We start from the raw sequence: 25,095 nt of genomic DNA, 5'->3' as shown, positions 1-25,095 counted from the left end.
GGAGGGCCTGGGTCTGTTAACTCCAATACACATTCAAGTTTTCTTTTTTTCTTCCGTCTTTCATCTGTTCCCTGGGCTTTGTGAATTTGATATTTTTGTAGGTTGGATTCTGATAGCTTTCTCTGGGAGCACATGATGGTCCATGCTTCCTGGTTCAATGGGGGTAGTTACTTACAGTGAATGAGAAAAGAGCTCATTGGTTGATATCTCAAATTATTTCACACTCAATTATAATTATATATCCAGGGTTGTTTTTCCCCTCACCATACTGAAAGCTCCATGCCTACAGTAGGCATTTAAACATTTTTATTGTTTGAAAGATTTTTTTATGCTTAGCCTCACTTATAATATAAGAAATATAAATGAAAACAATGATGTAACAGCAGTTTTCACCAACCAAATTAACCAAGATTCTTTTAGTATTGTTCAGTTCCTTAGTGCAGGCAGAGTTATGATGGAACAGTCTCATGAGTGGCTCTTGGAAATGTAAAATGACAAACTTTCTGGAATGGAATTTGTAATACCTATTAAGAATTTTACTTTTTTTTTTTCGTGCCTGTAGTGGTTAAAAGTACATGCTTTGCAGTCATTGTGAAGATGACATGTGTGAGCGAGTGACTTGATCTCTGAGTCTCCATTTCTCATCTTTAAAATGAGGATAATAATACCACAAGTACTTGATATATATTCAGAGCTCAATACATATAAGCTGTAGTAATAACATGTATTGCATTCTTGACAATGTCTTTTGGGAACTAATTTAAAATGCACAGAGTTCTTATCAGGGCCTTCATTATGAAAGTGGACAAATTGGAAGTAAACCTCAAGTACAGTTGACTCTTGAACAACATAGTTTTAAACCCTATGGGTCTATTTGTATGTGGATTTTTGTTGCTGTTGTATAAATACAGTACAGTACCATAAATATATTTTTCTTATGATTTTCTTTATTTTTAAATTTTATTTCTTTTTTGAGAGAGAGCTAGTGGGGGAGGGGCAGAGAGAGGGGAACAGAGGCTCCATGCTGACAATAGAGAAACCAGCATAGGGCTCGAACCCACAAATCATGAGATCATGACTGGAGCTGAAGGCAGATGCTTAATCAACTGAGTCACCCTGGTTCCCCATTTCCTATGATTTTCTTAACATTTTCTTTTCTCAAGCTTACTTTATTGGGGTTTTTTGTTTGTTTATTTAAAAATTTTTTTTAACTTTTATTTACTTTTTTGAGAGACATAGAGAAACAGAGCATGATCAGGGGACGGGCAGAGAGAGAGACACAGAATCGGAAACCAGCTCCAGGCTCTGAGCTAGCTGTTAGCGCAGAGCCTGACGCAGAGCTCAAACCCATGAACTGTGAGATCATGACCTGAGCTGAAGTTGGACGCTCAACCGACTGAGCCACCCAGGCACCCCTCGAGCTTACTTTATTGTAAAAATACATTATGTAATTCATATAACATGCAGAATATTTGTTAATTGACTAAGTTATTATAGTCACCTATTTAAAGCTTCTAGTCAATAGTAGGCTATTAATAATTAAGTTTTTGGGGAGTTGAAAGTTGTACATAGATTTTTGAATGTGCAGGGGTCAGTGCCCTTAACCCTTGGTTTTTCCAGGGTCACTTATATAAGAGAAATGGTAAATTTCCTGTTTATTTATTTAAAGCTGGGGATATTATGCAGTCCCTAAAATGATGTTTACAAAGAGTTCCTAATGACATGTGGAAATGCTGATAGTACTGAATTTTTAAAAAGATATTAAATGACAACATTTAATATAATCTCATCTATGTAAAGAGCTGTGTATGTAAAATTAATATAGAAAAAGAACTAAGAGAAAAATGTCAGTGTTAGTAGTTGTTACTCTGGAAGGGCTACTTAGGGTGGTTTTTGTTTATTTATACTTGGTAAAAATGTTTTTCATATTTTCTGCTGTGGCTCACATTGTATTCAGAAAAATAAACCCTCAAGGTTCTTGTCTGAGCTACACTCAGCTCCTCTTCTGGGCAGAAGATCCAGTGGCTCCCAGACTTGAGCCTGAAGCTTGCTTATAGGTGGTACCCAGTGGGACTGACCCTTTGTAGCCTATCACGCCTGAGTTCTGTAGTCTGCTCTCAGGGACTACATTTTTCAGATTGTAAGTCAAAACATAAGTATTAATTCTCATGCCCTTTTTGTCCTGGTTTCTGGCTTCTTTCTCTGCACATCATTAATCATACTGAGCTCTCCCTAAGAAGTCTCTCCTATAAAGAGATTTTGATTTCAAGCCTCTCAAGACAGAAGTATATCCCAGGTTTTAGGAATTCATTTTTCTATTCTGGTTGGTTTACTAAAAGTCATTCAACCTAGAGGTTGACTTTAGAGCAGGATTTCAGAGCATATTTAAGTGGTCTTCTGAAGGGGCTTGTAAGTGAGAGAGTTGGGAAGGGAGGTCAGCATGAATATATTGACATGGGATCACTTAGTTTGTTGTGTTGGAACGAATCTATTCATAGGATTGGGTGTTCAGTATGACTTTTTAAATGATGGATGAATGAATAAGGAATGCATACAGGTTGTTAATGAAAAGAGGGAGTCCAACTTCCAGACTTGGGCAGTTACTTTCTCATGTGTAAGGAAAACTTTAACCTTCCTTGCATTAATGTGATGCTTTGGACAACCTGCATTTGATTGATTAATATTTTCAGGTGTCATTTGTTGATTTCTCCTTGCTCTGGGTACTCACTTCAGAATGCAATGTGATATATCTGGCAATTGATCTGATGTCTTCTTAAGGCTTAATATGGAGCCACAAACAGAGGCAGAGGCCTTGAGTGATTTTGGAGTCTCAGACTCTTGAGTCCTTTCCACTGGCTTCTAGTAGCTATATAGCAAAACATGATACAAACAGCTATGTGTAGTTTCGGACCTTCAGAGAATGAGACTTTTTAAAAAATGTTTTTCAATGTTTATTTATTTTTGAGAGAAAGAGACAGAATGTGAGTGGAAAAGAGGCAGAGAGAAGGGGAGACATAGAATCTGACGCACACTCCAGGCTCTCAGCTCTTAGCACAAAGCCTGACATGGGGCTCGAATTCATGAGCTGTGAGATCATGACCTGAGCCGAAGTTGGATGCTTAACTGACTGAGCCACCCAGGTGCTCCTAGAGAATGAGACTTGATTAGGGGATGGCAGAAGTTGAGGGCGGGGAAGAATCCCTACATCTATCAGGCAGTCAGAGGCAGAGAACAAGGGCCTGGCCATGAAGAGGGCTAGGATAAAGCATTCTAAAGCAGAACAAGGGGTCAAGGAGGAGGGGTGACCAGGAGTGTCCTGTGTTAACAGAGATCTCTGGTGGGTTATATATGAAAGGAAGCTGTTAGATTTGGTCATAAGAGGTGGTCAGAGACCTTTCCAAGGCAATACCACAGCACTTTCATGGAGGCTGAAGCAGATCCCAGGAACTAAGGAGTTAGGGAGGCAGGGATGTTGGGTGGGGAAGGGACGGCAAAAGAGTGTGGTGTGGTTTTGGAGACAAGCTTTGGAGGTGATGCAGAGGCTGTTCAAAGGTTGAAGTCAAGGAGAGTAAGGAGAGGTGAGTTAAAGATGCAATAATGCTGAAATAATGTTGAAAATTGGATCAAGGATGTGGGTGGAGGATTAGCCATTTTGTCCTCTGAGAAGAGAAGAAATGAGATAAAAATGGGTGAAGAAAGATGTTTTGAGGCTGACAGGAAGGACTCGAAGGCGCTCGTGCTTGATGGGCTGAAGGAAGTAGAAGGTAAGAAGATCTGGGAAGAGGTGGAGGGTGGGCAGGACGCGGTGCTGCCTGGGGCCAGGAACGAGCGTTACGAGCAGCTGCCAGGAGAGTGGGAAGGAGCATCCATAGCCTAACTCTAGCTTCCTTGAGAAGTAATTAATGCATATTACACTCATTCCAACAGCTTCTAGAGATCCCCAAGATCAGACAAATTCATAAATATTTATTTATTGTACCCACAAAGTACTCCAGAGATCTTCTTACTTTCTCTTCAAAGCATCCTTCGTGATTATTCCTTTTCATTCTTGTAATTGCACACCAGAGAAAGCCTCAGTTAGATGCAACTAGTTTTCAGACCACTGAACACCTGCAGAGCTTGTGGTTGTGGATGCATGCCTGAGCCCAGAGCTCTCAGTAACTGCTGGCGTGAGAGAGGATGAGGCCGTGACTTCTCAAATAATGGAGCCCTGGATCAGTAATGTTTCTCGGGTTTCCAATCCTAGCAGGCACTCACTCACTCAGGTAAGCATCAAACATGGTCCCCTCCATTTGCCCCAGTAACTTTTGAAACTTTTTGAGTCCCCCCGGCCCCCGCCTCCCTTTTGCTCCTGGCACTGTGAGGAGGGCACAGGAAAAAGAGAACATTGTGTGTAAACCATACACTGAATCAGGGGGAAGTGGCCTCGTATTTCCCTCAATACAGTCACCGCTTCCTTTATAATTTACCAAAGGTCTATAATGAGGGATAATTTGGCTCTTAGGAGATCAAAAATTGTTCCTAATATGGGGAAAAGGCTGCCTGTAATTTGAGACTCCTAAAGTTCAGAGAAGGGTCAAGGGCTATTAGTTGGTGTGCCCAGAAGAGTCAGCATTTGGGGGAGGACACTTTGGGCTCAACTTCTGGAACGGCTGTGCAGGTGCCCAAGTGGCTTCTTGTGGCAGTGAGTGGGTGCAGGTATAAAGCTGGGATCTGCTTCTTCTGTGGGGATCCCACCTCGGCTGGTCAGCAATTAAGTGTATCACTGAAGGCAGAGAGAAAAAGACCTGCTACACCGATTTCAGGGGGCAGGCCATCTGTGTCATTGATGGGGATTTTTTTTATGTTTGTTTATTTATTTTGAGAGAGAGAGTTGTGTGTACATGCATGGGAGAGGGAGAAAGAGAGAAAGAGAGAGAGAGAATCCCAACCACACTTCATGCTGTCAGGGCAGAGACTGATATGGTGCTCGATCTCACAAACTGTGAGATCATGACATGAGCTGAAATCAAGAGTTGGATTCTCAATGGACTGAGCCACTCAGGAGCCCCATCACCGACAATGATTTTTTTAATCTAAACATAGCTTGCGATCACAGTCTCCATCTAAGACTGAGCCAAACAAGACATCAAGTCCCTGAGTAGTGCATTACCAAGTGCAGACAGTGCTTTATTTTTTTTTTCTGTCCTTGACAGAATGTATTAAATAAGCAAACACCACCAACAAGCAAAACAAGTACTACAATGTAAAAACATTAAAAAAAAAAAAAGACAACCCTCTCACATGCATAAATGAAAGACAGTGCTTTAAATCCTTCAGGGACAGATGGAAAAGCTTGTGGTTAGAAATCTAAACTTCCTTTTCCTTGGTCTTTACTCCTTCTTCATTTTGGTGGGTAATTCAGGATTTGTGGATTTTCTTCTGCCTTTGGGCTGGAGAATGGTAAACAGGACTTGAAGGGTGATTCCACCTAGAACGAGGCAGAGGTTATGTTCACCAATAACGGGAGCTGATCAGGTTCTTTAATTAAAGGATGACTATGATGTAGACAAGAAGGAGAGACCATGTTGGTTGTGCCAGATGCTTTGTCTTAGAGCCTTAATCACAGCTCGTACAGCAGGGCTTCTGGGAATTATGTATTGGGTAATTAAAATAACTATTCAACTTGTAGCTCTTCCGTATAACTTTCCAATTGAAGACTAAAGTTTTCTACAGACTCAGCTCAGTTTCCTACTAACCCCAGCCCCTCCATATCAACACCTGAGATGGGTATACAGACTCCGGATGGCCAAATTCCTGAGAAGGCAGCTTGTGGAGGGCACTGTGCCCAGCTCAGGAGCACTGAGAATTGGGGGCATGTGGGGCCAGAGTTTGCAGCGCCCCAGGGGGAAATGTTGATGGTACTGACAATACTATTCCTGTTAGTCTGACAATTCTCTCTGTACTCTGAGCAAGGATCTATCACACGCTGCCTCAGTACTTGAAGGTTATTCAGTTGAAAAGGGATGACAACTGAATAGCTGTGCTGGGCCAGGCCATTTGCTAAAAACCTCAAACACACAATCTGTACAGTTCCCAAGCATCTACTTTTCCTGAGCCTTCCGGCTCTTCTCCCGCTTTCCGTGCTGCAGCAAGAGTAATTGTGATCCCTTCTGCCCTTGGGTGTGGTAATGACAGTCGTGCTCATGCTGTCCATGCCTTCTGTGTGCTCCCCTGCCCCCTCCAGACTGCCATCCTCTGTGCCAGCACTGTGTGGCCGACCTCCACAACACTGGGAGCATCTGCCTGAGCTGCCAGAATGCCCGGTACCTGCTGCTGGGGGACCACTGTGTTCCTGATTGCCCTTCTGGATTCTATGCAGAGAGAGGAGCTTGCAAAAGTAAGTGCTGGACGCAGGAGCTGGTGGTGCCTCACGAGTTTCTCTGTCTTTGGGGCAGTAGTGGAGAAGATTTGAACCGAGAGGGAGAGAGAGAGAGAGAGAGAGCGAGAGAGAGAGAGAGAGAGAGAGAGAGAAGGCAGGAAGCATGCTGTGGGACAGTAAACCAGACCAGCTAACACTCTCCACTGGAGCTTTGACTAATGCCTCTCAGACTGCTGCTTTGGAAAGGAGTTTGACTTCATAGATTCTCTTCGTGTCTCTTTTCACTCTGCAGAATGTCACTCCTCCTGCAGAACCTGCCAGGGCACAGGACCCTTCTCCTGCACCTCCTGTGATGCCAACCTCGTGCTGTCCCACCTTGGCACCTGCAGCACCACCTGCTTTCCCGGGCACTATCTTGATGATGGGCATGCTTGTCAGCGTAGGTTTTTAAAAATAAAATTTCTCTCCTTCCCTGCTCTTCCAGAGTCACTGCAAGAAATATGAAGTTCTTGCATCCATATTCCCACTGGGTAGCCTTTATGTTTAAAAAAGAAAGTTAATCGACAAGGTGTATGGATGCCATTAGCAGGCTATGGACTCAGACGTTGGCCTAACCAGGAGGTGCTGGGCTAGGAATCTCGTCTGCAAGGACCAGCTGTGTGATCCGAGGCCACTCTTTTGGCTTCTCTGTTCTCTAGTTACCTCGTATTTTAAATAAAAGTATTGGTCTATTTTATCCTTATGGTTTCTCTCAGCAATTCAATTACAAGATCCTGAGCAGAGAGTGGAACTCGCTCTGGTCCCCAATCAGTGACCTAAGTGCTTGTCTGATTTAATTTGTTTTCGGTATGTATTTGTTGAATATTGAAAATGCACAAGGCTTGACATGCCACAAAGCATTCGGTTTCTGCTCAAACAGTTGTTTTGTCTTGCATGAGAGTTACTTGTAGAGATGTCTTATTTCTCAAATAAGTCAAAATATGATTAATTAGCTGTGTCAGGCACAAACAAAGAGTTAGGGTAAATTAGGGAAAGGCAAATTGGAGTAGAAAAGAAATCAGGAAATCCTTCACAGATGAAGGAACATTTTTTGAGATATGCTGAGGTGGCTTACTTTATTTCAATCACTAAAATGACATTTGCAAAAAAATTTTGTTATGCTTTTTCCTTTTGAAAATGACAGCTAACAAATACAGTGCTGGTATATCAACTTTATGTCCTAGAAGTACCATACTGAGGGAATTAAAGACTGGTGGGTAGGAAGGTGGGCTCTGGACTCATGTAACTGGAGATCAAGACCGACCTACCACTTACTAGCTTTATGCCTGTGAGCAACTGAATTAACTTCTAGGCCTCAGTTTCTCTCTCTGTCAAAGGGGGATTATAATGGTACCTACATCTAAGATTCTTGCACTTGGCATGGACCTTAGCAGAGAACAGGCTTTCAGTATATCAGCTATTGTTATCATTGTCATCATCATCATCATCATTCTCCAGAATGAGAGGCAAACCAAGCAGTTTAAGATATTTACATTTTATAGATAGAAAGATAGTTATTACTATTAGTTCACTGAGATGCTTGCAAGAATTTGCATTTGAAATGAATTTGTGTGGAACGCACCATTTTGCATCATCTGTTGAGGTACCAGAGATAAAAACTCTTTTCGAACCCTTGACAAATTTCTTTGCTTTTATAACGAAAACTTTGCTCAGTATATGTCAACTGTCTACCAGTATCTATAGATTCTCTAACACAAGAGACACGAATGAAATACTTGCATGTTCTGTTCAAGAGCAGGAGAGTATTGGTAGAGAAATAGTGACTGAGATCAATGAGGCTCTTCACAGCACTGGGATCATAGAAATAAAAGTTCGAAAGAAAAAATAGAATCTTTTGTGTGGCACATAGATGACAAAAAAAAACATTGCATTGACATATTTCTTTCTAAGAAGCCTTTTCCTCAGTGTAAGGTGATTTCTGCACAAATACATTTTCTATGCTACCATGTAAATAGGATTTCATAGATTCTTTCAGTTAAATCGAGAACCTCCTAGCTTTAGTCCTTTGCTAAAGCTTAAATTTCATTCTTTCAAAGATTGAATGAATCATGCCCTTAAGTTGGGATATTTGAGTTTCTAGTATGTAAAAAAAAAATCAGCAATGTGCCTTTCTAATTCTCATCATTATAGGCAATTACAGGCCTGACAATTTTAGAAATGCGGGGAAGGGCTTTTAAGGAAATATAACTGGTATTTAGGGGAGGCATTAATAGAAGAAAGTAAGAGGTGGAGAACTGTCTGGATTTTGGTTATAGAGATGTTTAGAGATTACACACTGGACTCTAAAATTCAAGGATAATCATTTGAGGCAGGAACTTTAAAAAAAGAGATGGTAAATGAGGCTCTCAGTACTTGAAGTACTTTAGAGGTAAGGAGGAGAATTCCAGGGCAGCCAGAGGCAACCTTGCACCCAATGCAGAGATTCTGTCTCACTCCCACTCTACCGAGGAGGAAGGACACCAGGTCCATTGCAGGGGGTGGTAGTTGTTTAGTTGTCTGACTGCTCTTTCTCACTGGCCCTCTGATGCTCCGCTCTGGAGTGGTGTAGAACAAACCCCCTTCCCCATTCACATGATTGCCTTTCAAAGTTTGAAATTAACTTTCATTTCCCACTTGCACTTTGCTCCAGGTAAAACTGGAGCCAGCAGAGTATTGGAACAGCAATGGATGATCCTCTCTCAGAGCTGTGGTAGAAAACAAGGCTGTTTAAGAAGGAGGGTGGACTTCATGAGCTGTGAGGGGCCTTTCTTCTTCATGAGTGATTGTTAACGTACATCTCTGCTTCCCTCACTGGTTTCTACTTACCACTTACCACCATTGTCACTGTCCTCGTGGCACTTTCTGGGGTCCAGGACCTCAGAGAACTGTACCAGGGACTCCAGATGTGATCACACCAACATGACTAATACCAGGGGTAGTCTGAATATCCTAAGATGGAGAAAATGTTTCTTACCCACATTCCTTTGGAGACGGAAGCTGAAAACCCAAGGGGCTTTGGTGTGTGCAGAACTGCTCTGAGTAGGACTAGGTCATTTTTGTGTTGCCTTGGTAAGAGATGAGGGGTTCGATGAAGAGGAGGAAGCATTCGGATAGACGTGGTGGAAGTTCCCTGATCCTCAGTGTGATACTGCTGCATCCCCCCAAATCTCGTATAGTCTTCTAGCATTTCAAAATGCACAAATCCATTTCTTTTGGAAGCCAGTGGAGAGGCTGAGTTATACTTTGAGGTACCAAGGGAGAATGAAAGCCTGCATAGAAGGCTTCAAGAATAAGAAGGCATTTGGCACTTGAGGAAGTAAATTACAAGAAGCTCTCGGCTATCAGCACAGGCCTTTGTCCTGTAACTCTAAGCTGGCAAGTGGCACTCGGGCTTGCAGCTCTGTGCCAAGCAGGGCACCCGGTTAGCACCTAGGCTCTGCCCTTTAAGACTGAGTTAGTTTCTTTAGTAACCATATCACACCTGTCATGAGCTTTTAATCAACCAAAATTCTTAGATCATTTTTTATAGGAACTACTGTCTAAACAGGTCTCCTGTTTCCTTTATTTGTGCAATGGGTTAAAGACAATAAATGAGGACTTACAGTTTTGCTTATTTCATCTGATTCCTTTTAGTTTATTGCTTCAACTAGCTAAAACTGAGTTTGAGTTGTTCTGGTGAAATGTGACTATTAGGTGTATGTGACATATTTAAATGTCATTAGTGTAATTTCTTTGTTTTTATTAAAGTTATTAATAAAAATACTGATCAAGTATAAAATTAAGATATTATAATATTCTACTAAAGACATTTTACTAATTAAAAAGATTTACCAATAACTTTTTGAATATGCATTTTAACCATCTTCAAATCCACTTAAAGCTACTAGTCCCCCCCTTCATTTTTGTATTCACAGGCTTATTGTTCAGATTTTTGTCAAACCCTTTGCCAAAATTAAGATACACCATGTGTAAAAATTCTACCCAAATTAAAAAAAGAGATGGAAGTTTAATTTCATATAAATTCCCCAAAATTAAAATATTCTTTTCTAATTATTCTCAAACCATCTGTTTGAAAATCCAGTCTAGAATTTTTCTAGGACCTTTAATTACCAATCTACATATTCTAATGAATATTTTAGATCAGTGATATTTCTCATAGGTGAAATAAGAGGACTTCCTTTTTATTTTTATCAGGAGGTCATTTTCCTGCACTGTGCCACACACTTTGCTTTTCTCTAGATCTGAAACTCACATGGTGGTTCTCTAGATTTGTCCTCTGATAGGTACCTAGAGAAAGAATGAGGCAGAGATGCTTGAATATATATAATTACAGTATCTGGCTTATTTCATTTATGTGCATATGTTTTTCGAATACCCACAATATGAAAGATGACCTAGCTGGGCACTATTGGAAGGAACAAAACAAACCTGCTCTTTGCTTTCATGAAGCTTCTAGCTTGAAGGAGGCAGAAGGTAAATAATTGCTTAAATGAAAATTATTACGTATGGCATGAATGAAATGTCTGAGGTGCTCTAAGAGCAGTGACAGGGAGACTTGCTTTAGACTGAAGAGTCAGGTTAGGTCTTCTTGAAGAAGTCACTGACGAATAAGTAAGAGTTAAAGACAAGAGACTTAGGGATTATATTGAAAGGATTCAAGGATGTGTATTAAGATATCTAGGTAGGAAGCATGGAGGCAATGATGGAGGAGCAATATTTGCAGAAACGATGGCTGGAAACTTTCCAGGCTGGAAGAAAGTTATGAGTTTATAGATGAAAGTGACCTCTGGAACCTGAGACGTATAAATAAAAAATAAATCACTCTTATGGAGACATGGAAAATAGATCCCCATGTAAGGGGGCCAAACTTAGTAAGGAGAAATCAATTAGGAGGCTATGACAGTAGTCCAGTAGGAGATGATGACTTAGATGTATTGGTATGTGGGGCAATGGAGAAAAGCCAAAAATTCTGAGGATTACATAGGAAACTTTGAATTAATAGGATCCAATGAGTGAGTAGATTAGGAATGAGAGAAAGGTGGGGTGTCAAGCTGGCTTACAAGGTTTCTAGCATGGACAAGTGAGAAGATGGAGAAATGCCAGTTGTTAAGTCAGGGAAGATGGAAGCATGACCAGATTTGGGGATCATTCCTGAATTCCTGAATTCAATGGCTTCTGAGAATTACAAATGGTTGAAGCAGTAAGCCAGGCCTCCTTGAAGTCCTTTGTGGCTTAAAATATGGGATTTCCTGAGCTTCCCAATAACATTGATAACTAATTTTCTTCTTGGCATCATTCAAAAATCTGAATCCACATCATGAACTACAGGACGATTGATTCCTTAAGAATTAAGGTTTAAACATATCTCTGGACTATTATTCCAGAGATCCTGGAGTAGGTATAAGTTCTGTGGCTGCATCACAGGGCAAGTTGGATGTGGGATTTCCATTCTTGGGTTTATAATTTATCTTCTCTGGAAACTAAGAGTAACACTTCTGTTTCTCTTGATCACAGGGGAGGGTTATGAGCCATAATTAAAGAACAGGTTGGAGAAGCGCTTTGCTCCTTTGTAGCATCTGTCTAGGTTTGATCAGTGCTTCAGTATTTGCAATTGTAATTATCTGGTCATTTTCTTTTGCTATCTGCTCAGCATGCAGTGCACATTGCAGAAGCTGTGATTCACAGGCTGGCTGTACCTCCTGCCGAGATCCAAACAAGGTTCTGCTCTTTGGGGAATGTCAGTATGAGAGCTGTGCCCCACAGTACTATCTTGACTTCTCCACCAAGATATGCAGAGGTAAAGCTCTTCCTGAACCATGCAATGATTCTTCTACTCAGTGAGCTCCCTTTACTGTAGATGCCCACTCCCCAACACTGGGAAAATACTGTCATATGCTTAGACTTTCTCTAGTCTTAGCAAGAAGTCATCCTGCATTATGAATGTATGTATATAATTTTCTTTTTCTTTGTATGTAATTTCCTTCCTTTTTGTGTTTTAAAGTTTATCTGTTTATTTTGAGAGAGACAGAGAGAGAGAGAGAGAGAGAGCATGATCAGGTAAGGGGCGGGGGGGGGGGGGGGGAGAGAATCCCAAGCAGGCTCAAACCATCAGTGCAGAGCCAGATAGAGGGCTCGAACTCATAAACCATGAGATCATGACATGAGTTGAGATCAAGAGTTGGCTGCTTAACTGACTACAACACCTACTCACCCCTGTATGTAATTTAATTCTCGAGAAAATATTTTTTAATGTTTGTTTGTTTGTTTGTTTGTTTTAATGTTTATTTGTTTTTGAAAGAGAGAGAGAGACAGAGCATGAGCATGAGCATTAGCAGGGGAGGGGCAGAGAGGGAGGGACACACAGAATCTGTAGTAGGATGTTCTTTAGTCTCCAAGAATTTGTTGTCTTTCCAATTTTTTTCTTGTGTTGATTTCAAGTTTTATAGCATCATGGTCTAAAAATATGCATTGTATGATCTCAATCTTTTTGTAGTTGTTGAGGGCTGATTTGTGTCCCAGTAGGTGATCTAGGAGAATATTCCATGTGTACTCCAGAAGAATGTGTATTCTGCTGTTAGAATGAAATGTTATGAATATATCTGTTAAATCCATTTGGTCCAGTGTGTCATTCAAAGCCACTTTTGCTTGTTGATTTTCTGTTTAGATGATCTGCCCATTGCTGTAAGTGGGGTGTTGAAGTCCCTTACTATTATGTATTATTTATTATCAATGAGTTTCTATATGTTTGTAATTAATTTATTTATATATTTGGGTGCTTTCATACTGGGGGCATAGATATTTACAATTGTTAGGTCTTCTTGGTGGATATGCACCTCTTAATTATGATATAATGCCATTCTTCATCTCTTGTTACAGTCTTTATTTTAAAATCTAGATTGTCTGATATGAGTATGGCCACCCTGGCTTTTTTGGGGAAACCATTAGGATGAAAGATGGTTCTTCATCCAGGAGATACAGAATGTGAAGCAAGCTCTATGCCCTAACCTGTCAGCACAGAGCCTAATGTGGGGCTCAAGCTCACGAACTGTGAGATCATGACCTGAGATGAAGTTAGATGCTTAACTGACCATCCAAGTGGTCCTAATATTTATTTATTTTTGAGAGAGAGAGTGAGAGAGTGAGCAGGAAGGGGCAGAGAGAGAAGGAGACACAGAATCCAAAGTAGGCTCCAGGCCCTGAGTTGTCAGCGCAGAGCCTGACATGGGACTCAAACTTACAAACCATGGGATCATGACCTGAGCCAAAGTTGGTAGTTTTGAGCACCTACTATGTGTGCCAGCTATTGTGCAAAGTTTTGGTAATTAGAGCAAAGCTGGCAAACTGGAAACTCTCAGGTTGTAGTTGATCTAAGATATGGGTTATTTTTGTCCACCTATTATTCTAGTGTTTTAAATTTTTTAACTAATGCATTTTATATTTTATATATTTTTATAATTTTTATTTTAGAGATCATTAGCGGGGGAGGGGCAGAGAGAGAGAGAGAGAGAGAGAGAGAGAGAGAGAGAGAGAGAGAGAAAGAATCCCAAGCAGGTTCCACACCCAGTGCAGAGCACACGTGGGGCTCAATCCCACAACCTGTGAGATCACAACCTGAACCAAAATTAGAGTTGGTTGATTAACTGACTGAGCCATCCAGCACCCTTCATTAATGCATTTTAAAATGCAGAATACTTCACATATAAAGATTGAGATTTCCTGTCTCTTTTGAAAAACCCAGATGATCTGGCAGCCCGGAATGTGCATTTCTATAATGTAGCAGTCGGTTGAAGATGAGTTGGTATTGTCCTGTTGCATTTTCAGATCAACAGTCCCCACCATTCCCTGACTCCTATCATACCAGGCCTGGTTGAAAGATTTACAGGTTCTCTCTGGGACCTAGAGGCACTTGCATTTACAACTCTAGATTGCTAGACTCTGTGCTTAATGAAGACGAGTTGTATCTGATTTTTTCATCATCATCTAACAGACTTAAATGAGTAAAGGCATAGTCCCTGTGCTTGAAGAGTTTATAAGGAGGCAGTGTAAAAAACTAACTTTTTCCTTGTTCTCTAAGTAGTTAGAATTCTTGGGGCTTATGTTTTTTGAATGGCAGTACTCACCAAGGAGACGAACAGAATTAAAGGCTGGCTTTTCCTTCTATTCCATTTACCTTCTCCATTCGTCCATTCTACATGTCTCCCATCTCTCCAGTTCTGCCCGAGAAGCTGGGGATCAGATATGGGGGCCAAACATCTGTGATGCACGCTTGGTATGTTTTAAGGCTTTGCAAAATTGCACACTCTCTATTCCAAGGAATTCTCCTTGTAGTCAACTTAGGTGGTCTCTGGTGCTCAAGACCACAGAGCCTTTCTATTTTTTCCCTTCTGGTGAAAAACAAGATTATCACAGATCCTCCATATTGTAAATGATTTCATAACTATGCAGGCAGTTTTCAAGGCTCTGCTTTAGTCATTTTCCCTCAGGACTGATTCAGCCAAATAAATGAGTGAGATTAACTATAGAAATCGTCTTGGAAGCACGTGCAATCTTGCACATTTACCTGCTTCTTTGGGCCTTATAAATGTGGTATCAAGAAAGAGAAAAGTGACTAATGAGGAGTTTCCCCAGTTCTCAGCTGGGAGGGGTGGTTGAGTGAGGACGTCCTGAATGGAGAATGCTCTCCAAGTAAAACAGCATATCCGCAAACATTGATTAAGCTGATACTATGTGCCAGGTACTGTGCTAAATCCTTTACATTCATTCTTTCATTTACTCTATGCCTTACTCAGCCTTATGAAATAGGTACTGTTCTTATCTCTGTCTTACAGGTAAGGAAACTGAGGCTCAAATAATTTAGGGAAAGTATGTAAGACATGTAGATGAACAGTATCTAAGCCATGGCTTAAATGGAGACTTCAAAATCCAAGTACTTAACCTATCTTCCATGCATGAAGGACTTAGTTTGCCAGTTAGAACTTTGTCTCTCAAACATGAGTTTTCTAGCTGCATCAGAATTACCTGAGCCTTTCAAAACCATAGCAACTATGGGGTGCCTGGGTGGCTCAGTTGGTTAAGCGTCTAACTTTGGCTCAGGTTATGATCTCACAGTTTGTGAGTTTGAGCCCCTCATCGGGCCCTGTGCTGACAGTGCTGAGCCTGGAGCCTGCTTCAGATTTAGTATCTCCTTCTCTCTCTGCCCCTCCCCTGCTCGTTCCCTCTCTCTCTCTCTCTCTCTCAAAAATAAATAAATAAACATTAAAAAGAAAACCACAGCAACTATAACAACAGCTATAATAATCATAAGAACAAAAACAATAGTGGCCTCACCATGTTTTCTTGTGCTCCAATTCTCAAGACTAACTGGATAGTTCTGATGTTGAGCCTGATAATCTGTATTTCTAATAATCTTTCTGGATTCCATAGGTGCACTTCCAAGGTTGGAACCTATGACCACAAAAACTCCTTGAAGTTAGGATCTACCTACTTTCTACCCACCTTTCAGTGCTATGCATTCCATAGGTGTTTACTGAGCAAAGAACATGTAAATGAGTCAGCTCTACTGCTAGGGAGATCTTCTGTTATTTCTGTAAGCCCTTTCTTTCTGGACTATTTCTTTATGCCCCATTTAATTCTAACATCAGTGGTTTTCTCTGTTGGGTGGGTCCACACCTGATTTTGGAGAAGCAGAAAGTCAGACACCCGGTGTCAGTGGAGGCAGAAGATGTCTCTGACATCACTTCACCTATTGAGCATTTGGAGGAGGTCTGGATTAGGTTTGCTGAGGCAGATTGGCCACTCCCTGTAGCTGGCTTTGCAAGAAGACAGAATGGCATGGGAATAAAGAACTCTGGGGCTGTGGAATAAGATTAAGTTGATCTGGCTCCTTGGCAGCCCCACTGACAAGCAGCCTGTGCACAAGCATGGAGTGATCCTTGTACATGCCCGTGTCCCACATAATTAGGAAACACTAAACCTCAGAGAGGCGTTCAAGCTACTACAAGCAGAAACCTGGTCAGAGCTTGCTTATCTGACATCTTTTATGTTGTCCTCACTTTACCCTTGCTGCCACAGACAGCGTCCTCATAAATTAGTTGCTGGGACTGAGGGTGGACAAACGAAGGTGATCTAACGTGGACTTCCTTCCTAGAGTGTGATTGGAGTTGCAATGCGTGCTCTGGGCCTCTGAGGACAGACTGCCTGCAGTGCATGGATGGCTACGTTCTCCAGGATGGGACCTGCGTGGAGCAGTGCTCACCGTCCTTCTACAGGGATGTGGGCCTCTGCAGGAGTAAGTCTGGAGCCCCTGCTCTGTGCTCAGCCACACTTCAGCCTCCTCCCATTTTTACTGTTCTGACAAGCAGTCTGTGGCAAGTTTTCTTTTGGGCTTTTTGTTTAATTTCTGGTTTCTTTCCTAAGAGCTTTTCTCTGTTATGTGTCCTTTCTCTCCTTCCTCCATGCCCAAACATGTTATTTGCTAAAATTTGAGTTCCATATGGGAGTCTTGGGGATATACGGCCACACAAACTGGTATGAGGTTTGGATTTCCTGAAACATTGAACAGTCCCATTCTCTAGATGCAGAGGTATGCATACTGTGGTCATTTGAGCACATGGAAGGACTATGCTCACACACCTGCCTCTCATAGCCCTGCATGTACTGGATGTCTCCCCACCACCTTCCTCTGGACCCCAATCCCTTCAGCCTTGATTTAGCACCACAAAATCTTCCAACCCAGAACTACCCCTGCAAAGTACACAGACAGCACTTCTGGGATCATTCTTGGGAGACTCTGATAATTGATTGGTGACTTAGGGAAGACGGATACTTCAGCAAAGCCAGAAAGCCATTGACTAGTTAATAATGATAATGGCTAATATGTACAGTTTCTAAGTTTGCCCAGTATTTTCCGTTATTTATTTTGGTCTTCACCCAGCGAGCTGGGTAGGACAATATGTCCACTCCCATTTTATAGGAGAGACCATTGAGAGTCAGAGAAGTGTAATCTCTGATCCTAAATCATTCCCCTGGTAAGTAGAGCAGAAACAACCAGAAGCCTGTCGCTGACTTCTCATTTTCTGCTTTGTCCAACACACCAGGTTATCTCACTGTTTGAGGTCTAATGCTGCCTCCCCACAAGGGCCCCTGGAGAGCCATACACAATTTTGTTGATTTGACTTTTTTCCTTTAGGTTGCGCCAATCACTGTCTCCAGTGTCAAGGTTCCCATGAGTGCACTCGCTGTGAGGAGCCATTTCTCCTGTTGGACGCCCAGTGTGTCCAGGAATGTGGGAAGGGGTACTTTGCAGATCATGCCAATCACCAATGCACAGGTAACTTGGAAACTGTGCCAAGTTTTCTAGAGAAAAGTGAGGGCCACAAGTAAATCATGTGCACTGATTCTCAGGTAACCAAGAACAATCTGAATTAGAAGCAGAATGAAACCCAAGAAGCTGGACCTAAGTAATTGAGGGCTTCCCATACACATCTGCCAATTGATGGTTAAATCGAATATAGAAGTGCAGGCCAATAATTCTCTTGCACAAATCAATATTCTCCCTGAAGGTCTTTATGGAAATGAAGTCAATATTTTATGGAATCTAAGGCTTATATTGAACTAAGGTGAGGTATCCATTAAGAGTGGATCACCCCTGTTGATATGGGTATAAAATCTTCAGTGTGTAGACTAAGTTACCAGTGACCCTGATATTGGTGCAATAGCCTTGAAGAATAGGATTTCTGAGGATAATTTAGGAGACACACTGAGCTTTTTTATTAAACTGAAGTCAACCCAAAGTCTTAGTCTCCTTGTCCATTGACTTGTCCATGAGAGTTTCTTCAGTTTGTTTTAATCATTTCCTTTAAAACTTGGAATCATATGCTCCACTTTGAAGAATACCTGACATGTAATAATGAAGCCATTCCCCTGGCATGGCATTTTACATCTTACATATTTCTCCATCTACATGAGCTCATTTTAATATCCACACTGACTTGGTTGTAAAATATGGCAGACACTATGAATCCTGTTTTATAAGTGAAGAGAGAGAGAGAGAGAGAGAGAATGTCTTAAGAATATTAATCAAGACAACATAAAATCAGATATTAAACCCAAGTTTTCTGAAGCCAATCCAGGGCCCTTTAAACTATAGTATACCACCTTTGTATAATAAAATCTCAACTAAGGAAGCAGAAAAATTTGGGAGTAAAACCTCAATTTGTAGATTATTACCTTGACCCAAGGAAATAATCCTAGAGTCCTTTAAAAAGCTTATTCTCCCCATGCATTTAAAATAGTAATAACTTATTGTAAGCACACAAAAGCCTAGTCTCTTCATATTTAAAACATGTAATCCTCCCAAAAGTTAATTGCATTGGGTGCTATTACTATCCCTATTTTTAGATGAGAAAATCACACCATAGAGGTTTGAAGGAACTTGTCCAAAGTGGACAGTCGGTAAGTGGTAAAGGAAGAATGGAACCCAGCAAGAACCTATGATCTTAGTCATTATGAACCACCTCCCTTACAAGTCAATATAGCCAACTTTTTAAACAATCTGTTTATGTGCAACCTTTTCATATCACAGTGCATAAAGCAAAAGTACTGTTCTGTGTTCACTTTCCTCCTGAGGATAGATCAGCTCCTTGTGTGATTCTAGAGGAAACTGTTGGAATTATTTTTTGCTGCTGTTGGGAGTCTTGTGCTGTCACTCTATTTCTCTGTCACTAGTGGCCCTAGCTGGCCTTTCATGTGTCTCACTTAGTGTGTCCTTTCTTTGACAGCCTGCCCTCGAGCATGTTTGCAGTGCAGCAGCAGGGACCAGTGTCACCTCTGTGAACATGGGTTCTTTTTGAAGAATGGCTTTTGTGTTTCCAAATGCATTCCTGGCTTCTCTGCCCACTCTAACGAAACATGTGCTGGTAAGTGCTTCTCATCAGATGGTCTGTCATTTCTCTATGCAAAGGCTGAGTCTGCAGATACAGCTGGCTCGTGTAATGTAAAATACAGGATTCTAGGGACGCCTGGGTGGCTCAGTCGGTTAAGCGTCTGACTTCAGCTCAGGTCATGATCTTGCATATGTAAGTTTTGAAACCCATGTCAGGCTTTGTGCTGACAGCTTGGAGCCTGGAGACTACTTCAGATTCTGTGTTCCCCTCTATCTCTGCCCCTCCCCTACTCGGCCTCTGTCTATCTCTCTCGCTCAAAAAAAAAAAACCCCAAAAATAAACATTAAAAAGATTTTTAAATATGATGTTCTCATTCTGGAAATGCTAAGAAATAAGGGACTTTCTATAGGACATGGACATTGGGGAAACTCAACTTCTAAGATCTTTGGAGAAAAGAAATAGTCTGTGCCATAAAAGTACCAACTATCAGAAATTTGGCAGAAAGCTTAGTTATGTTTCTGAACTACAGCTATGTTGTAGAAAATTACCTATATACATATAGATATAATTTTTTATATGTATATATAAACTTGGAAGGCTAATTATGCCATAGTTCAATGGTACCTCTTCTGTGGGCATACTGGAGATAAATTACAAATAAATAATGAATAGTGTGAGGAGTCTGTCCCAGCAGGATCACACATTTGAAGCAAATAGATTTCAAGCCACTTTCCCATTAAGAATAAGTTGACATATTGGGGTACCTGATGGCCCAGTGGGTTAAGTGTTTGACTCTCGTTTTCAGCTCAGGTCATGATCTTGAGGTTTTGTGGGTTCCAGCCTCTGTGTTGGCAGTATGGAGCATGCATGGAATTCTCTCCCTCCCTCTGTCTCTCTGTCCCTCCCCTGCTGACACTGTCTCTCTCAAATAAATAAACTAAAAAAAAAAAAAGAATAAGGTGACATATTAAAGGAGTGGAGCTAGTCTTGTCCAACACATCAGTGGATACTCTGCCTTACAACAAAAGAGAAGCAAATTTAAATTTAGTCTAATTTGGAGCCCAAGAGTTTTATAGATAATTGCAGTTTGAGAATTATATTATAGTAGAGCATTTCTCAGCTTTTGGGTGTCCTTCATCAATAACATGAGGCATATTTGAATACCCATAGTCAATCATATTTTCTGTCTCTACATTTCTGACCTCTAAAGAAACTAAGACTTCCTATGGGAAAAAGATATCCTTGGCTTGTTTTATTGGGACCCTCCTGGAAACCCCAAGTACTTGAGAGTCAGCCTACTCCTCTTGGGACATAGTACAAGTCAACTTGTGAAAACGAATTCCACTTTCATTAGAGTAATCTTACATTAGAAGTAGTTCCCTTGAAACTTGCCATTCCCAAACTGTCCTGTCTGACCTACTTGCAGAAGGAAACACTAACAATTAAAGTCCGGGCAAAACTACTTGCAAGAGACATGATGCAATTCTCATCATGATGGAATATTCATCCATTAAATGTTTCCTATGGACAAAGATGGGAAAATTTTAAAACAAAGTATATATACTTTGCATGACTTCCGAATCTAAGCCACTTATAATCATACTTCATTATAAATTAACTGGTACTGTTCTAGCAAATGGTATCAGACACTTGCTTCTTTTCTTACCCTTAAAGGGTCTGATGGTCAGATGGGATGGATGAATTAGGTTAAAACTGTGGCTCTCAAATCTGGAAGCCCATTAGGATTGCCTGGGGAGCTTGTAAACTCACTAGGGTTCCCACCCCAGAGTATCTAAGTCAGAATCTCTCTGATGGGGGAGGTCCAGCATCAGTGCTGTTTTAAAAGATCCCTGTATGATTCTTTATTTTTACTATTGAGATATAATTCACATACCATAGAATTCACCCTTTAAAGTATAAAATTCAGTGGTTTTTAGTGTATGCACAAAGTTATACAGCCATCACCACTGTCTAATTTCAGGACATTTTATTCATCCTAAAAAGAAATCCAATAACTATTAACAGTCTCTCTCTAGTGCTCCCTTGTCCCAGTCCCTGGCAACCATTGATCTACTCTCTCTCTCTGTAGGTTTAACTATTCCAGACATTTCACATAAATGGAATCATACAATATGTGTCTTTTTATGTCTGGCTTTTTTCACTTGGCAATAATATTTTCAAGTTTCCTTTATATTGGAACATGTATCAGTACATCATCCCTTTTTATGATTTAATAATATTCCACTGTATGGATATACCACAGTTTGTTTATTCATTCACCAATTAATGGACACTTGCATTCTTTCCACTTTTGGGCTATTATGTATAACACTGCTATGATTATTCAGATACAAATTTTTGTGTGGACATATGTGTTTAGTTTGTTGGGTGTACGAGTAGAAGTACTGGTGAGGAACTGCCAAACTATACCATTTTACATTCCTCCTAGCAATGTATGAGATTTTCAATTTCTGCACATTCTCAGGAACCTTTATAGAAGATTTGAAGTGGTATCCCATTGTGGTTTTGATTTGCATTTTCCTGATGACTAATGAATGACATTGAGCACCTTTTCATGTGCTTATTGCTTTTTGTATATCTGGAAAAATGGCTATTCAAATTCTTTCTCTATTTTTAAATTGGGTTACTTGTCTTTTATTGATTTGTAAGATGTATGTATTTCAGATATATATCCCTTTTCAGGTATATAATTTGCAAACATTTTCTCCACTTTATAGATTGTCTTCTTTACTTCCTTACTGGTGTCCTTTGAAGCACTTTGGTCCAATTTATATTCCTTTTTTTTTCCTTTTGTCACTTGTACTTTTTGTGTCATATCTAAGAAAGCACTGCCTAATTTAAGCTCACAAAGATTTTCTCCTATATTTTCCAAAAGTTTATATTTAACATTGAGATTCTATGTTATTTTCTTATGTAACCTGGGGTGAGAACCACTGGATTAGAAGGAGGCTTGTGGTATACAATAGCCTAGAGTCTCATTTCTGAATGAACATTACAAATCTGTTTATTAAAAATCAAAACCTTGGGGCACCTGGGTGGCTCAGTCAGTTGGGCATCCGGCTTTGGCTCAGGTCATGATCTTGGCACTTCATGAGTTCGAGCCCCACGTTGGGTTCTATGCTGACAGCTCAGAGCCTGGAGCCTGCTTCGGATTCTGTTTCCCTCTCTCTCTCTCTGCCCCTCCCCTGCTCAAACTCTTGCTCTCTCTCAAAAATAAACACACAGAGGAAATTAAAAAAATAAAAATAAATAAATAAACCACCTTATCGTGAATGTACCAAGTCTGACCTTTGGGTTCATATGTTTTCCAGGCAAAATACACACTCCTAGTCTTCATGTGAATGGTTCTCTCACCCTTGCAATTGGTTCCATGAAGCCACTGGATTTTCCCCTTCTGAATGTCCAAGATCAGGACGGCAGGGTTGAAGACCTCCAGTTTCATGTTGTGAGCACTCCCACCAACGGTCAGCTAGTGCTCTCAAGGAATGGAAAAGAGGTTCAGCTCGACAAGGCTGGCCATTTTAGCTGGAAAGATGTGAATGAGAAAAAAGTGCGTTTTGTGCACAGCAAAGAAAAGCCCAGGTGACTCAGTGTTCTGTTGTTTTCCTCTCGCATCCTTTTCATCAGTGCTTTGCGCGCCCGCCCCCGCTTCTCAATAGCTATCCCTTCTCTTCTGGGGAAGATCGATACTCCACAAACGCCAACGCTTTCAGCTGCCTGTCATCATTTCACTGTAATTGCTCAGAGAGTGTGCCTCTGTTAGAGGCATTTTCATTTTATCACATAATTATGGGTAATTCTCTGATGTGACAGGAAAGTTCCTCCTACAATCACCCAGTTTTTTGGCCCAGCAGAAACAAAACTGGTTATCTACCCAGATTGCTACAGCTGCTTCTTCAACATTAGGGTAATATACTGGGAGTGAGGAGTGGCTAGAAGATGGAGCACATACTTTTCAAAGTGTTATATGGTTCCTAGGATTTCAGAGTTGGAAGGAAGCTAAGAGTCACAACTTTTTATTATCCACTTTATGGGATTAATTGTGGTTAATTTTTAAGCCTGATCTAGTTTTCCTCTGATTCCTACACACTTCTGGCTGTCTTCCTCACCCCAGCTGACATATGCTTCAGGAATGCAATTGAATGTTAACACTAACCTAAGCAAATAGAGTCATATAATTAGCGGAGTAAATCTGCTAAACAGAAATCAGAGAATGCACCCCAAAGATTAGCCTCGTGGATTATCCTTCACTCTGCTCTGCTTCATCAGTGCAGATAATTCAGAGTAGACTGTATATGTTAGCAGTGGATTGAAATATTCACAGTGAATATTTTCTACTGTCACCACTAGAGTTTTGCATTTTTATTTTAAGGTCTGGCTTAGGAGATAGGTGGGGAGACAAGCAGGTGGCCCTTTCTCCATTGAAGTTCAGAGCCAGAACCTCAGAAGACCATTGTAAAGGGATAAGAATAACTAATGTTTACTGAGTGCTGACTTTGACCCATGCATTGTGTTAAACATTTCATGTGAACTGTGTATATTTATGTTCCCAGTTTACAGATAGGGAAGTTAAGACCTCGAGAATATAAGCAAAGCCAAGTCTCCAATCAATGGCTGGTTCCCTGACTCCACAACCCATGCCTTTAGCCACTGATTTCTCCCCCTTAATAACACTAGGAATAATGGGCACCCTTCCATCCTCAAGGGGCAAATGATCATTGTGTAGAGAAGTATGGCTACAAAGGTGGGGCTTCAAACTCGGGTGTCTGATGCCATGGACTCCCTCTTCAGATTTATATACCATGTCCTGCATTCATTTCGCTTCAAGTGTAGTTCTTAATTGTTTGCATCACACACACACACACACACACGCACATACACATGCACGCACACCCTCCGTACTTGTAGAGCTTTGCCTTAGAATCTCTTTTGAAAAGTGAGTAAAGTTCATAAAGCTCCCCAGACAACCAAAGTCAACCCTCTTGTCTGTGCTACTTCTTCAATCTCCCATCACCTGTTTTCCTCCAGAGTTGGCTCTGCCTCCCCAGCTGGGAAAAGAATGGCAACTAGTTTCCAGGGAATTCTTGCAGCACTGTTTTTATTCTTGGAGCACCCCTTTTAGCATTGGATTTTCTTCATCTAAAAATTTCAACAAAAGAAAGAATGAGGGCTTAGTAAAATGAGATGGGTAGTAATTCCTGAAAAAAGGACATTCTATAAGTTGCAAAATGATACAAAAATGAAAGGAGCAGCTTGCTGCACAGGTTTATGATTTTGTTTTTTCCTTGCGAAAATCTGACCATGATTCTTTAGGAATGGATTCCTTTGGGGTCAGAATGCTCCTGTGGAGTACAAGGTGACTTGCAAATATGGCCAGAGTGGCCATGGCAGGCTGGCATTCTGGGATGATAAGCAGTTTGGGGACCTCAGTGCTACCAAAAAGTCATTTTTCCCCAGTATGTTGTGAGTAACCACACCTGCTTATTTCTTTCTGTTGCTTCCATCATTTGCTTTCTCTGAAAGTCTGGATCTGGGAGTGAAGAGGGACAGGATTTAAACGGGACAAAAAATCCAGGGTAGAATGAAACAGGATGGTAGACAAGATATACTTTTTTGTTAATCAGGTTTGTCGAGGTATAATTTGGGTTCAATAAAATTCCCCATCTTAACATGTACTGTTCTATGAGTATCAACTAATGTATATATTCTTGCAGTCTCATGACTACAACTGCAATCAAGATATGACCAGTTTCATCGCCCCCCCCCCCCCCCCCCCCCCCCCCCCCCCCC

At 40.9% G+C, this 25,095-nt stretch overlaps 1 protein-coding gene across 1 annotated transcript in view; it reads left to right on the top strand.

The window, feature by feature from the left end:
• The window catches only part of FRAS1 (Fraser extracellular matrix complex subunit 1), a 273,045-nt gene that overhangs the window by 97,716 nt on the left and 150,234 nt on the right, over positions 1 to 25,095 (top strand). Inside the window, exons 20-26 of the mRNA XM_029951708.1 lie at positions 6,227 to 6,379; positions 6,654 to 6,800; positions 12,051 to 12,197; positions 16,548 to 16,688; positions 17,589 to 17,729; positions 19,180 to 19,317; positions 22,617 to 22,887. Of these exons, the coding sequence (XP_029807568.1) occupies positions 6,227 to 6,379; positions 6,654 to 6,800; positions 12,051 to 12,197; positions 16,548 to 16,688; positions 17,589 to 17,729; positions 19,180 to 19,317; positions 22,617 to 22,887 (1,138 nt within the window). The remainder of the gene's footprint in view (positions 1 to 6,226; positions 6,380 to 6,653; positions 6,801 to 12,050; positions 12,198 to 16,547; positions 16,689 to 17,588; positions 17,730 to 19,179; positions 19,318 to 22,616; positions 22,888 to 25,095) is intronic.

The sequence above is a fragment of the Suricata suricatta genome, chromosome 1 (assembly GCF_006229205.1).
Source record: "Suricata suricatta isolate VVHF042 chromosome 1, meerkat_22Aug2017_6uvM2_HiC, whole genome shotgun sequence".
Classification (NCBI taxonomy): domain Eukaryota; kingdom Metazoa; phylum Chordata; class Mammalia; order Carnivora; family Herpestidae; genus Suricata; species Suricata suricatta.
This window is presented reverse-complemented; position numbering and strand designations above follow the sequence as displayed.